Source organism: Octopus bimaculoides, chromosome 1 (assembly GCF_001194135.2).
Source record: "Octopus bimaculoides isolate UCB-OBI-ISO-001 chromosome 1, ASM119413v2, whole genome shotgun sequence".
Classification (NCBI taxonomy): domain Eukaryota; kingdom Metazoa; phylum Mollusca; class Cephalopoda; order Octopoda; family Octopodidae; genus Octopus; species Octopus bimaculoides.
This window is the reverse complement of record NC_068981.1, coordinates 159184598-159200492: the sequence shown is the minus strand read 5'-3', so window position 1 is coordinate 159200492 and position 15895 is coordinate 159184598. Positions and strand designations below refer to the sequence as shown.

Sequence of the window (15895 nt, the reverse complement as noted above, 5' to 3'; positions counted from 1 at the left end):
CATTTATATATGATCATTTATTGAGGGGACTATTGTATGTTGAGTCGTTGACCCAAATGTAGTGCTTTTATTCTGTAACTAATAATTTTTTATCCCTGTCTCAATTAACTTGAGCACTTCTTTTTGCAGCCCTGTAAAAAACTAATTTGTTTCCTAATAAGAAACAATTACTATTACCTATATATATATATATTTATGCGTGTGTGTGTGTCTGTGTTTGTCCACCTGCCATTGCTTGACAAGTAATGTTGGTGTGTTTATGTCCCCGTAACTTAGCAGTTCAGCCCAAAAAAAAATGATGGATTAAGTACTAAGGTTACATAGAATACGTCCGGTGGGGGGGGGGGATTTCTTCGACTAAAGATGGTGCTCCAGCATGGTCACAGTTAAATGACTGAAGCAAGTAAAAGAATAAAAGAATAACGGAATATGTATATATGTATATATCATAGATACAAGAGCTGAGATGAATAGGGGAGGGAAACAAACATGAGCTATACTGAAACTTTTCTTATAAGAATTAAATAAAGTGGAATAAAAGGAATAATTATGCAGAAATCAAATGAGCCAATGGTGGCAAAGATTGCAGAGTAAAGACCAATGTAGAGCATTCAAAGAATAATATGTTAGTCAAGGAGATAGTTTCATGAGTTTGTTAACTTATAGAAATAATTCAGAAGAGCAAATATTTCAGATTTGATAATTGAAGAGTTGGTATTAGAAGATTTCAAGAGCTTAGAGGAGTTTTGGGCATGGAAATTATTGAAGATAGTGACTTAGCAGAGACAGATGAGTTTAGATAAATATCCTTCATACAGGAGGAGAGGTAGTATGACAATATTTGATGATTGAAAAAAGATCCAAGTGTGGTAAAAGCAACTAACAAATTTAATATAAAACAAAGAAACCTTTGAAAACCCCTAAACAGTAGATTTATTCACACACAAAAGGACAACTGACTAAAACATAAAATAATTACATTATATATTATATGGACATGCTTAAACTTGAATGCAACAATAACAAAAGAAAGGGAAAGAAAATTTTTTTTTAAATGGACAAAAAGAAGAAAGCATTCAAAGAATATAAAAAGGAAAAACATACCACTAACTGATATTCAACAGATGCAGTGGAATTGTTTCAGTGACACTGGTGTAGAAATGTAATGGAACTTTTTAGCACTTCATAACAAACTAATGAAAATGTAACAGTTTTTGATTATTCTTAAATGGTTAAAATGACTGTTCTGTAATGTAATTGTCTCTCTTTCTATGCATGGTCTTAGACCAATTCACTGGTTCATCAAATTATTGATATTGAATAAATGTGCAATTGTTACACTTTTACTGGATCTGTTTTCATATTTTGCTGCAGTGGTACAACTGAAATCTGTTCAAATCAAGGAAAATGTGTTCAAGGTTATTGCCACTGCAATAAAATACCAGTAAGTACCAGTTTCCTATTAATTATAAAGAAATTAAAATTTGATAAAGCAATTTGTATAACACTTTTTATTATCATTTGCTATTTTAAAAATTAATTTGCTATTAGGAGCTGGCGCAGTAATGCACCAACTTCGATGTTTAGTCATTGGAAGACAGCAGGTAGGTGTAAAAGCCAAACCTGCTATCTTCAACAATAGCTAACTACCTACATTTACCTATGATCATGCATCTTTTGTAATGATTGGAAGAATATGATCGTGAATGCAATTGACTGAAATAGGGTTCCTCCAAAGGGTCTTTGGAGTAATGTTACTTGACAGAGTGCATAACTTAGAGATCAGGGAGTCTCTCCAAGTAGAATTGCTAATTCTTCAAATTCAGGGATCACAGCTCTGATACTATGGACAAGTGGTAAGAATGTCTCAGGAAAGAATCATAGGATAGGTTTTACAGGCAAAACCAACCAGCAGAATATTCAGGAGTTAACCACGAGCAAGATGGTTGGATAACATTCTTGGGCTTGTGATTGGTTTCACTTGAGGATCCAGCCAGATCAATTGGGGACAGTTGCTTCTGACAAAACACAATGGAAGGCTTTGCTCCCACGACCCTCCCAAAAATAAGCGAGTAGAAAAGATGAGATGAGATGAGAATTTTCTACACTCTCTTTCCCTCTCCCTCACACATTATACATACATTTCATCCTTTACACTTTTGTCCTACCAGTTTTTCCTTTCCTAAGAGCCTCTTTACATTCTCAACACCTTCCCTTACCACTGTTGAACACTATCTCATATCAGCCATTGATGTTCCACCCACCCTTGTTTATCACTCTATACATACATATATATATATATATATATATATATATATATTCATTCTTACCTCTGATCTCTGGCCTCGTCACTGAGCACTTCTCCCTCTTTCTCTCTGCACACTACTCTCCACATCACATTTTGTATTGCCAGTCATCACTTCCTCCTCCCTGAGCCACTCCTATTTCCTTCGCCTTCCTCCAAACTGATATTCACCATTGACCATACATCCTCCCCTGTTTGTTGTTCGTTGCCTCACTAATATCACTATATTCCCTATCTCTACCCATCTGTCACTCACCTCATGTTCTTGTGAACTTACTTGATCTCCTTATCAATGAAACAGCCTGCTCATGAAATTAATGTGAAAGTGATTGAGCACTCTGCTGACATGCATATTCTTAACATTGTTCTCAGGGAGGTTCAGCATGACACAGAATGTGACAAGGCTGGCCCTTAGAATTACAGCCACAACTCATTTTGCCTGGAGCAACAAGTTATAAAGCGTCTTGCTCAAGGATACAACACGCTATTGGGTATTGAACTCATATCTTTACAATCATGTGCTAAATACCCTAACCATTAAGCAATGTGCTTGCATTTATTGCCTTTGGTTGGCCCTGGGTTATAGCAGAAAATACTTGAAGTACTTATGTTTTGTTTTGGTATTACAATGGTGTAGCCAACAATACGTGAAAATATACTTTGGTTACTAATCCCATTTAGACTGTTATCTTTAACTAGGAAGTGATGAACTTCTAGAATTTGTTCATACAATCTTGTATAACTTTTTGCTGTCATACCTTTTTACTATATTTTCTAAAATAAAAGTCGAAGTTTTCAGACCAAAATTTAGAGCCTAAAAAAGTGGGTTAACTTATACATCAAGACAACTTTGGAGGATCAAAAATTCCATGTAAAATGCAATAGGATTTGGAAAAATATTGACATTTGAATGTTTATCTTACATGTTCACACTATATACTATGTGAACTTGTATGCGAGAAGATTTAGTAAATGTTTTTTTTCCTAGATTTTGCAGAGATACACACAGAAAATTGATATTTCTGAATGCTATTAAAAGAACTTTTTTTTTTGTTAAACTTAATATATTTTGTATTAAACTTCAGAAAACCAATCAACTCTACCGGGGATTGTACTGTGAGTGTGATGATACCAGCTGCCCTACTTCAAATAGAAAGATTTGTGGAGGTACATAATGTGGTAACAATGTCTATTAATTCTGATTCAATATAAATTTACTCAAATCTTAATGACAACTACCTTTAACTTCTTGCATTGACAAACCCTATAAATAGTCTTGCTTTCTCTTTCTGTCTATCTATTCATCTACCTATCTCTTTGCCCATCAGTTTGTCTATCTATCTGTCTGTCTGACAGTCTGTCAATTTGTCTATCTGTTGGTCTATCTGTGTGTCTGTCTATCTGCCTACCCATCTCTTAATTCATTCTTCTGTCCATCAATCTGAGTCACCAAGAGCTGTTTTCAAAGTGCAACCAACTGGTGGTGCATCACCCTATGGCTAGGTGGCTCCAAACTGCATGTAACTATGTGTAGAGGAGAGCAGAGGGATTGAGCTGGGAGATAAGATCTAGTGAGAGGAAATTGGTATAAGCCTTCATCAGAGAAGGGTGTTGTGTGGCATGGTGCTAATAGTATAGCAGTGGGAGTTCTCTTGGAAATAGAGGATGAGGCAGGACATGCAAACTGGCTTAGAAAGAAAAATGATTGTTTCTATGAAGTAACCAAATGATGAAGCTAGAAATGAGGGTCAAGAAAAATAATGTTCTGGTGTTTTGCGAAATTTTTTCTGGAGAACATTATTTATTTTTTTGTGGTTAGGTCGTTGATGACCTCTTTCTAGCATATTGGATGTCCACCTAGTGGTCATCCCTTATACACGTGTATATATATATATATTTATCATATAAATTTATATATATCTTACTGTATTGTATGTAAAAAGAAAACATTCTTTGGCTTACATTTTTATAGTCATCCATGCATGTAAACTTGTAACAGAAAGTGTGATGAAAGACTGATGATAGCAGATTTTAAATATATGGAGAAATAGATATGTAATTAACAGTGCATATATTGAATATAATGTCAAATGTTAAGATTTTATTTTCTAGGTATTAGCCATGGCTCCTGTGTATGTGGTAAATGCTCATGCCAACAGCAATATAGTGGAGAAGCATGTGAAGCTGATCAAAGCAATAAGAAATGTCTTTCACCAAATGGAGTAAGTAGGTTTTCTTAAAGGTAATCTTTCTGGTAGAATTCTGGTTTATGCACATTATATAATCCTTCATAACTATTTTATTTTTTGGAATTTTTAGAAAATTTTCATGAAATTGTGTTCTACACATGGGAGTTCATACAATCATGCAAAAAAAAAAACAAAAAAAAACAACTAAATTTTGATGCATGATTTAAGGGCTATGTAGCTGTTACTTTTAATACATCTCATGACCACCTCATACCCTTCTTGTTCATTTGTTTGCCTGACATATTGATGTTTTTCAATATCTTTCTATCCATAAACACATTTAATGGCCTATTGCTGGGATTTAAGTGAAAAATTCAGACTGATTGTGTTTTAAACTGTGATTAAAAAAAATAAATTTTTTCCTCATAGTTGTGTGAATTTCCGAATAAAATTTGCAAAAATTTTCTAAAGATTCCAAAAAATAAAAAAGTTATAGCATGTTTTAAGCAGAATTCTGTCGTCTTTCTTACATCTATTTTATTAATAATTTAATTTAAATCTTATATCTATAATAAGAGTGTAAAGTATTTATCGTTAGTAGTATCTGTTATAAGTATCTTTTATTAAGTAGCTGATGTTTGCGTGGCACCTTGGGCAAGTGTCTTCCACTATAGCCTTGGGCTGACCAAAGCCTTGTGAGTAGATTTGGTAGATGGAAACTGAAAGAAGCTCATTGGATATCTATATGTGTGTGAGTGTGTGTGTGTGTGTTTGTGCACGTGTGTGTGTGTGTGTGTGTGTGTGTGTGTGTGTCTTTGTGTGTGTGTCTTTGTGTCTGTGTTTGTCACCCCATCAATACTTGACAACCAGGGCTGTTGTGTTTACGTTCCCAAAACTTAGCAGTTCAGAAAAAGCGACTAATAGATAAGTACTAGGCTTAAGATATAAGTCCTCAGATCAATTTGTTTGACTTAAAGTCCTTCAAAGTGGTGCTCCAGCATGACCGCAGTCAAATGACTGAAACAAGTAAAAGAATAAAAGAATAACAGCTATCATCAGTAATAGAGGATGATCTGATAGCATGTATCTTTTTCTTTTATCGTTTACTTCTTTCAGTCATTGGACTGAGGCCATACTGGGGCATTACCTTGAAGAGTTTACTTATATTTTTTTAAGCCTGGTACTTATTCTATCAGTCACTTTTGCCAAACTGCTAAGCTACAGGAACATAAACACACCTACAACTGTTGTCAAGCAGTGGTGGAGGACAAACAGGCACAAAGACACACACACACACACACAGTGGGCTTCTTTCAGTTTCTGTCTACCAAATGCACTCACAAACCTTTGGTCAGCCCAAGGCTATAGTAGAAGACACTTCTCCAAGGTGCCACACAGTGGGACTGAACCTAGAACCATATGGTTGGAAATCAAGCTTCTTACTACACAGCCAAGCAGTTATGTATTTATGTGCAGACACTGACACTCTCTTAGACCTTCCACCCTGACCCTGTACAACTTCCAGAATGTGACAGTTGAATAGTAGGGAAGAGGTTACACTAACACTTGGTTGGTGCTCATTCTTCTGTTAAGTAGACTGGAGCAATATAAAGTGCCTGGTTTAAGAACACAATGCACTGTTTGGTTCACAGACTATGCTCAAGATCTGTAATAGTGAGCCCATTATCTCAGACTTTAGGCCATGTACCTTCACAGAGCTGACATAATTAGAAGACACACCACTTATTCTTCTAATTTTCTGTTTCTGTACATTACAAAGCAGAGAGAAGATGATACTATAAAGAGAGAGATTATATGATAATATTGTTGTTATTTTCCAGTTTCTGAAGTTTTTTCCAATATTTTTATTTTTCACCTCATTGTCACTATCATCATTATCATAATTATATTTCCTTGTCTTTATTTACTAAACTGCGGTAATATCATTGCTTCAGGCTACCTTTTCTTGTCTTCAGCTTCCATCAACTGATCTTATCCAACAGGAAACTTTGTTGCCTTAATCAAGGATGTTTCACATGGCTTAAGTTGTTCTTGTTATTTACAGAAATCAGTTCAGATTTCTTCTCACAAATCCCAGTCTTAGCTATCTCCAGTTATTTATGAGAAGGCACAGATTGCTAGAAAGAAGCTAAGAAATTTTTGTTGCTGTTAACCTTTTTGTTACCATATTTCTTTTGAATATGATTTCCATTAAATTAATGTTGAAAATAATACAGAATTTAGTGAAATAACTGTTGTTATAAACCTTCTGGTGTTTGGAGCATAAATTAAGATGAAATTTTGATGAAAGTTTTAAATAATAATAATGAATTTATTGCATACAGTACCCATATGCACTACAACTGCTCAGAAAAAATAGTCAAAAGGGCATGTACAGTACATAAAATAATGCACAAAAGACAGGAAAGTGAACAGTGAATGAGTCATTAAAAAAGAAGAAAAAAGAAAGGAACATCAGGTATGGTGTTGGTGAATTTTGAGAATCATAGAAGATTTGAATGGTGTAGATACAGGGTGGTATCAAAAAGTTCCAGGACTAATGATGTTCAATAAAAAATAACTTATTACCTGAGTTTTAACATCATCTCCTTTCAAATAGTCATCTTGCACAGCAATACACCAGTCCCAGCATTTCTGCTACTTTTGTGGAAGTTGTTTTTTATAGGTGGGTCTAAGATCTTCTGCAATTCACATTGGATCTTGACAACAGTGTTAAAACAACAACCATTGAACTGCATTTTCATCTTGGGGAAGACATGGAAGTCTGCAAGTGCTAAATCTTTCAATTAGGGCAGGTGTAGAAGCAATACCATGTTGTTGTTGGCAAGAAACTCATGAGTAAGGAGAGCTTGGTGATAGAGTGCATTGTCATTGTGAAGAATCCAATTCTTCAGACTCCACAGATCCAGTAGCTTTCACCAAATGTCCTTTCTCAAATGCTTCATAATGTCACAGTAGAGCTCTCGATTGATGGTCTGACCCTGGGGGATGAATTCTCAATGCACAATACCACATATCCAGGGGTGATGCTTGTGGCATGTCTTCCAGATCACTCATTGTCTTCCAGAGATGGCCTCCTGCTTTTGAAGCATCTGTTCCATTTGAAACATTGCATACAACCCAATGCCTCATTGTTGTAAGCTTTCTGAAGCATGCTCAATGTCTTTGTAGCAGACTTCCCAAGTTTAATGCAAAATTTTACGTTTGCTCTTTGTTCCTGTCTGTGACAAAATTACAGACTACAGCATACATCAGCATGGCCACAGCTCTGAGCTGAAATGACAAAGGAAAAAAATGAGAAACTTGCAAAGTAAACACAGCAATGGCACTTGGCACACTGCCTTATGAAAGTCACTGCTACCTCTCACTGCACACACAACCATGTGCTGCCATCTGTCGGTGTACTACAAACTAGTCTGGGAATTTTTTGATGCTACTTCATAACTTTGAAACAGAACACCTGTAACATAAAACCTGGGGTGGTCTCAGGTAATGGACTTAGGAGTTGATTCATCATCAGATGGTCACACTACATACATTAAGGAATTAATATTTGTGCCGCTCCACCATCATTACTATCATCCTCATTTTTATTACTCTTTCTAATTTTCTTTATAATGATTCACAATCATGATCCTTTGTTAATAATCACATCTTTAGTCTTCAATAAATTATTAAATGCAATATTTTTCTTGCAGCAACTGTGCAATGGACATGGGAATTGTATTCAAAATCAGTGCCAGTGCAAATCACCATATTTTGGTAGATTCTGTGACAAGAAGCAGGTCTGTAGATCAAAGAAATTCATTTTTATTTGTTAACATTGAGATACATAACAGACACCAACTTTTGTTTAATTGATAGAACTATTTAAAGGAAAGGTTCTCTTGCCTACATACAGGGAATTTGGAGGAAGCAAATAATTAATTCTGCTGTTGCTTTGATAATATTTATAACAAGTATGGTGTTGATATAACTGTGAGATCATTATCAAAGCATTTGAATAGTGTATAAAAATATAACTGAAGCAAGCAGTATTTATATATGGATGAAGTTGATTTGATGGATGTGATATTTATATTATATTCATACAGAAGTAAAATATTTGACCAAATAAGGTACTGGATTACAAACTCTCAAATCATATAAAATAGTATGAATGGTGTTTGCAAATGGTTATCAAAGTGGAGTAATGATTTATATGGTGTGCGGGTGGCACATAAAAGACACCATTTCGAGCGTGGCCGTTTTCGTGCGGGTGACACGTAAAAGCACCCACTACACTCTCTGAGTGGTTGGCGTTAGGAAGGGCATCCAGCTGTAGAAACTCTGCCAAATCAGACTGGAGCCTGGTGTTGCCATCCGGTTTCACCAGTCCTCAGTCAAATCGTCCAACCCATGCTAGCATGGAAAGCGGACGTTAAACGATGATGATGATGATGATGTATAGAGCACAACAGTTTTGTGAGGTGTGTATGATAAATAAATCAGTAGAATTGCCATAATGTTTATAGATTCAGGTATTTTTGATATACAAATGATCACAGCTCTACAAATGAAATCACAGGAACGAGATAAATAGGCAATGGTATTTGAATATGGGTGTAAAGCTTTCATATGTAAGTTTTTCGCATGAATACATGTTTGCGTGTAAGGGCACACATTTGCCTTTATAGAAACATAAACTATTTATAAAATACACAATTACATTCCTAAATCCTCTCTCTGTTAAGTTGCAGGACATCTAATAAATATTTGCCCTATATTATATTCCTGATTTAAAAGAATATATATGTTTAATTTTACAGGTTGTAAGAAATCATTTGAACACCCATTGCATTGAAAGGTAAGAAAATTTGACATGATGGTTTTGTATATTACTATATATATATATATCATCATCATCATCATCATCATCATCATCGTTTAACGTCCGCTTTCCATGCTAGCATGGGTTGGACGATTTGACTGAGGACTGGTGAAACCGGATGGCAACACCAGGCTCCAGTCTGATTTGGCAGAGTTTCTACAGCTGGATGCCCTTCCTAACGCCAACCACTCATATACATATATATATTTATATATGTATCATCATCATCATCATCATTATCATCATTTAATGTCTGTTTGCCATACTGGCATGGGTTGGATGGTTTGATTGAAAACTGGTAAACTGGGGAGTTGCACCAGGTTTTAATATAATTTGGCATGGTTTCTACAGCTAGATGCCCTTCCTAATGTCAACCACTCCAAGAGTGTAGTAGGTGCTTTTTACATGCCACATATATATCATCAACATCATCTATTTTCCATGCTGGCATGGGTTGGACAGTTTGACAAAACAGTCAAGTTAGAAGTCTACATCAAGTTCTGCTGTCCATTTCGACAGTTTCTACAGCTGGATGCCCTTCCTAACATCAACCACTTTACAAAGTGTACTGGGTACTTTTTACCTGGCATCAGTAACAGTGAGGTCACCAAGCATCTTACAGGACAAGACCCCTTAACTGGGGGGAGTAGTATTGAGGGACAGAAAGGTGCCTCATGCATGATCTGGTTAGTTCAACCAAATACTTTACCTTGTACATAGATACACACTGCTGCTTATCAAGGGAAAGTCTTAGTCAGTTCAAGCCAGGCATCCAAGCGAGAAAGATATTGTCATGTTTCTGTCTCAACTCAACCCCATGTGGAAAATATCTAATGGAAGAACATTCTAGAACTTAATAACTGTTTATGGACTATTTGAACATTTATCATGTTCCACATTTTTTACTTTATGCCGTAACCGTAACTGTTATGTCTTTAATATTCTGCATACACTTTTGGGGGATTTGTGAATTATGTCCAGGATTTTAAAAGTGTATATAACTAACTTAGGACACTGTTTTACCTTATCACTGAATGCTATACACCATACACTGGCAAGCAAGTTTCTATTTAATTCTGTCACCAATTCCTCTTACAATAAATTATTATTGTTCTGTTAAGCCTTCTGATCATTGTCAATTATTTGTATCTATCTGAAATTATAATTATTTCATTACAAGGTATTCTACTACCACTGTTACATGCAGACATATTTTGTGGGAACCTTCATTCCTAAAAAATGGTCCAGTCAGAACAACCTTTAAAATTAGAAAAAATCAGATATTTTAGTGCCATCTCAACTAAAAGTATATTCCAAACTTTGGGTCAGGAGAACCAACAAAATTTAGCAGTCATATCCTCACATACACTCTACCCAAGCTTCTGGTCCAGAAAAGATGACTACTCCTCAAAACATATCTGTCGTGCTTGAGGCCCCAGTGAAGAAAGAGGCTGTTCAAATACCCCACTTCTTGACAAGACATTGCTTCCTCTTGCTTCTGATCCTGTCCTCCTTGTCATCCCACTTCATGTCAGCAACAAGTATTACGATGATGATGATAATGATGATGATGATGATGATGATGATGATGATGATGATGATGATGATGCTGTTGCTGCTGCTGCTGCTGCTGATGATGATGATGATGATGATGATTTGTTTAACATTTAATTTCTATGATTTTATATTATTTGTAATGAATAGAATTTCTATCCTTGGAACATCAATGTCACAAATTTAAAGTAAAGGAATGTAAGTGAATAGCAGAAAGTATTTTGACTGGAATTACACCAATTCTGCTATAATGATGGACTCTGTCATTGAAGACAACATATGAATATTTAGCATTTTTGCTGAATGATCTGCACAAATGATTTGTTTATAGTGATCAAAAATATGTGCTGTACATTTGCTCACTCCATCCATCGAATTGACGTTACCTGAAAAGGAGCACAGTGTGCCATATGTCAGGTGTCAAAGTGATTGCAGAACAATGTGAGATGAAGTGTTTTGCTTAAAAATACAATGCACCACCTGGTCAAGGAATTGAAACACAATCTTGCAATCATGAGTGCAACACCCTAACCACAAAGTAGTGTGTCCTCTACTATAATAACAATAATGGTTATAATAATAATATTGATAATAACTGTAATATCCCTATAATAATGGAGCTTATGAAAGCATGTCTATATATGTAACCAAAACACTATCAGTCCTTTATTTCACTGCTTATCACACTGTCTCTAAGTAGTCTATATTTCTCACTGCCTCTTATACCAACCACTTCTCTGAAAGAATGAAATAGAAAACATAAGAAAGAGAAAGTGGCAGTTGTTTTCTGGCAGGCAAGTGTACCATCTCATCTGTCTGCTCTATTGCTGCTAACAATATCCGCCTTTCCTCCTTACCTTTGTAATGTTGACTGACCTCAATTTTCAATAAAGTATCCTCCATATTACTTACTTTCTGAAATCAAGTTTTATATTCCTCAATGAAGTTTCCAATACACAAAAAAAACAGGTCAGCGTTGTAAGGAAATAGAAAACATAAGAAAGAGAAAGCAGAAGTTGTTTTCTGGCAGGCAAGTGTATCATCTCGTCACTAACAATATCCACCTTTCCTCCTTGTAACGTGATACCTTTGTAATGGTTGACTGGCCTCAATTTTCAATAAAGTATCCTCCATATTAATTACTTTCTGAAATCAAGCTTTATATTTAACAATGAAGTTTCCACTACTCAAAAGAGCAGGTCAGCATTGTAATCCTTTATGTTGGATTGTTATAATGCCCACTTTAGTATAGCAATATAGTTGTTAGACAAGTAAGACAGGACTAATCTATGACTGTCTACTTTGGACTCTCTCCTTATACTGACTAACATCACTTATTTATAGTGACTATCACATATCACTTGTCACGTGGGAGAGGTATACCATTATTACTATTATCCCCATAACAGATAGTCTTGACTGGAGTGCCTTTTGTCATAGGTTTTTCCAATTAGAGCTGATCTGTGATTAAACAACAACCACATTGTTCACTTTGAGCAAATGAGAAACGTCTTCTCTACATTCACATAGCAAATGGTTTGAATAAATGCTTATGTCATTTAATTACATCCATCTACATTATGATTTCATATCTTTTCATTTCTTTAGGTTTAAAAAAATATCAGTAACACATGTAAGGATTTTCTATCAACTATATATGTTGTCTTGGCTTTATTACTCATAAAATAAAAACAACTTTTCAAGACTGATATTATTACAGTAATAATGGTTACAATAACTTTTAACCCTTTAGCATTCAGATTACTCTCTCAAATGCAATGCTTATTTATTCACATTGTTTTGAATTTATCATGCATTATCTTGTAGCTAAGATTTTCATATGATTGCTTACATTCAGAATGACATTGTAAGGTAGGTGTGAGATGCCAGTTTTAACATAAAACTAGTAAAATATTTAGGCTTGATATGACCAACTTGAATACTATGGGTTTATGACTTTTGGAAACAGCTTCCATGACTTTTGGAAACGTTTTTTCACACTCAAAGTTGCTGAGGCATGGAACAAACTACCTGCATCAGTTGTTAGTTGCCGAGACACTGCAGCCTTTAAAACTGCTACGTTTCCTGAAATTTGCCAACTCTACATTTGATATCCCTGCCTCCACACACATGCATATATGTATATCATGAGTCTTACACTATTCACTTTCCTGACTTTTGTACATAATTCTATGTACTGTACATGCAGCTTTGATGAGTTGTAGTGCACTTGAGCACTGTACACAATAATTTCATTATTATATTATACTAGAAATAACTGTCAAATTTCCCTCAAATATCAGTTTCTCTGTACCATCTTAAAAGTGAACATTTAATGATGTATTCCTGGGTTTTCTGTACACAGGAAAAAGATGAGTCCATCATGGCTGGAATGGCTTTGATCATAAGTCAGTTGAATCATAAGTCAACCGTAACATCAACCATATTGAAATAATATTAAGAAGAATGGTATGTGATTGTTTGACATGTGAGAAATCTTTCTCAAATCACATTCTACCATCATCAAAAAGTGCATATTATGTTATGGTTTGAATCATATGTTCTTAGGTTTCCTGCACATAGGGAAAATAGAAGATGGTCATAGTTGGAACCCTTTTGAACCAGCAGGATACCTGGTAGTAGACCAAAAATGAGGTCTACTAGATCAGAGTTGATATGGAGTTAAACAATAGCAACCATATTCAGATGAAGAAACAAGGAACCTCAGTGAAGTTCTTCAACTACTCTACAGTAGAAGTAGCAGCAAAATTTGTCAAATCCATCCATCCATCTTCTCCACTCACTATTCTGGGGAGGATCATAGCCGTAGAGGCATCAGGTACCTCCACCATGGGGGTCCTAAATCAAACAGCCATCATCACATTTTTCTGGCTGGATTCCCTAGTGACAAACCAAGACTATGAATACCATCCAACCATCTTGTTCTTGGTCTACACTTAGTCTTCTGCTAGTTGGCTAAGCTTAAAAAAACATCATGGAATTCTTTCTGATCAAATGAACACAAAAAAAGAGATAAAAAACAGAAACACATTTAAAAATGTAACCTTAGATACACTATGTAAAAAAAAAAAAATCAGAAAGGTCATGGTTAGAAATCCTTCAATGAAATACTAACTCAATCAAGGTTGACCAGAGGCTGACCAGTTAACGACTACAACATCAAACATTTTAAAATAGGTATTTCAAAAGTTTCTTGGAAAGAATAGTTTATGAAAAATTAAATCAGTTATACTCTACCACAGAATATTTTATCTATTTTATTTTATTATTTTTTTTAGTAACTCATCAGTTATCTGCTCAAACAGAGGTAGATGTTCAAGAGGTTTTTGCCGCTGCAATAAAATACCAGTATGTACTGTTTTATTCCAATCATCTATCTATATTAAATATCGTTAATATTTTGAATAATGTTATTTCTTAGATGAGTTTCTTATCTTTCTGTACAAGATTCTGTTAGACTCCTCTTAAAGTAGAAGTTAGGAATACAAAGTGAGTAAAAAGGGGGAAAACAAGAAACTAAAATTATGAGAAGCAAGTGTTAGTTGTGTGTGTGTGTGTATGTGTGTGTGTGAATGTGTGTGTATGTTTATGTCAGGTCTCTCTTATGGTGCTGTTAACATGTAACCCAGTACAACCTGTTGCGTAGTTGCCCCATCTCAACTAAGCCAGCAACATTGGTAAGGAGGGTGATTTACACTGGACACTTTGCAGAATGAAAAACAAAACCTGTCCAAAGCACAGTATATGAATTCAGTAGAGTCATTGGCCATCCAACAGCTGGGAGTGAGAGACCTCTAGCTTCTGTTTAGACATCTTTCTAGAAGAGGGAAATTTTGAAACAACAACCGCTTCATTATGAAGTTGAATATCTTGCTTGTTTCTGGACCACACACACACATACACACACACACACACACGCACACACATGCATGCAGGCACATATGCATGCATGCACGCACACACACACACACATACATACATACATACATACATACATATTGTTTCATAGTCAGTAATGAATGAAAAGTATATTCATTATTAGTTCAATATCAGCTTATTACATTCTTTCTCACAAATTGATTTTATAATTTAAATTCTTAATAGCAATGACATTTTGTTGATATTATTCTTTTATTCTTTTACTTGTTTCAGTCATTAGACTGGGCCATGCTGGGGCACCACATTGAAGAATTTTAGTTGAATAATTTGATGCCAGTTCATTTTTTACTGTTTAAGCCTGGTACTTATTCTTATTTCTTTACTGCCCACATGGGGGACAAACAAGGACAGACAAACGGATTAAGTCGATTATATCGACCCCAGTGCGTAACTGGTACTTATTTAATTGACCCTGAAAGGATGAAAGGCAAAGTCGACCTCGGCGGAATTTGAACTCAGAACATAGCAGCAGACGAAATACTGCTAAGCATTTCGCCTGGCGTGCAAACGATTCTGCCAGCTCACCTGGTACTGATTCTATTGATCCATAACTTAGCTGACCTGCTAAGTTACGGAGATGTAAACACACCGATACTGGTTGTCAAGCAGTTTGTGGGTGGGGGAGACACAAACACAGGCACAAAGATACACATACATAGATATACACATGTACATATCATCATCATCATCGTCGTTTAACGTCCGCTTTCCATGCTAGCATGGGTTGGACGATTTGACTGAGGACTGGTGAAACCGGATGGCAACACCAGGCTCCAATCTAATTTGGCAGAGTTTCCACAACTGGATGCCCTTCCTAACGCCAACCACTCAGAGAGTGTAGTGGGTGCTTTTACGTGTCACCCGCACGAAAACGGCCACGCTCGAAATGGTGTCTTTTATGTGCCACCCGCACAAGCCAGTCCAGGGGCACTGGCAACGATCTCACTCGAAAATCCTACGGGAGCCAGTCAGGCGGTACTGGCAACGGCCACGCTC

General features: G+C 35.7%; 1 protein-coding gene across 1 annotated transcript in view; it reads left to right on the top strand.

Moving 5' to 3' along the window:
* The first annotated feature begins 1309 nt into the window (after window positions 1–1309).
* Window positions 1310–15895, top strand: part of LOC106884407 (integrin beta-like protein 1) — a 61474-nt gene continuing 46888 nt past the window's right edge. The window contains exons 1-6 of the mRNA XM_014935770.2: window positions 1310–1444; window positions 3391–3472; window positions 4418–4527; window positions 8214–8300; window positions 9324–9361; window positions 14239–14308. Coding sequence (XP_014791256.1) covers window positions 1325–1444; window positions 3391–3472; window positions 4418–4527; window positions 8214–8300; window positions 9324–9361; window positions 14239–14308 — 507 coding nt within the window. The 5' untranslated portion in view covers window positions 1310–1324. The remainder of the gene's footprint in view (window positions 1445–3390; window positions 3473–4417; window positions 4528–8213; window positions 8301–9323; window positions 9362–14238; window positions 14309–15895) is intronic.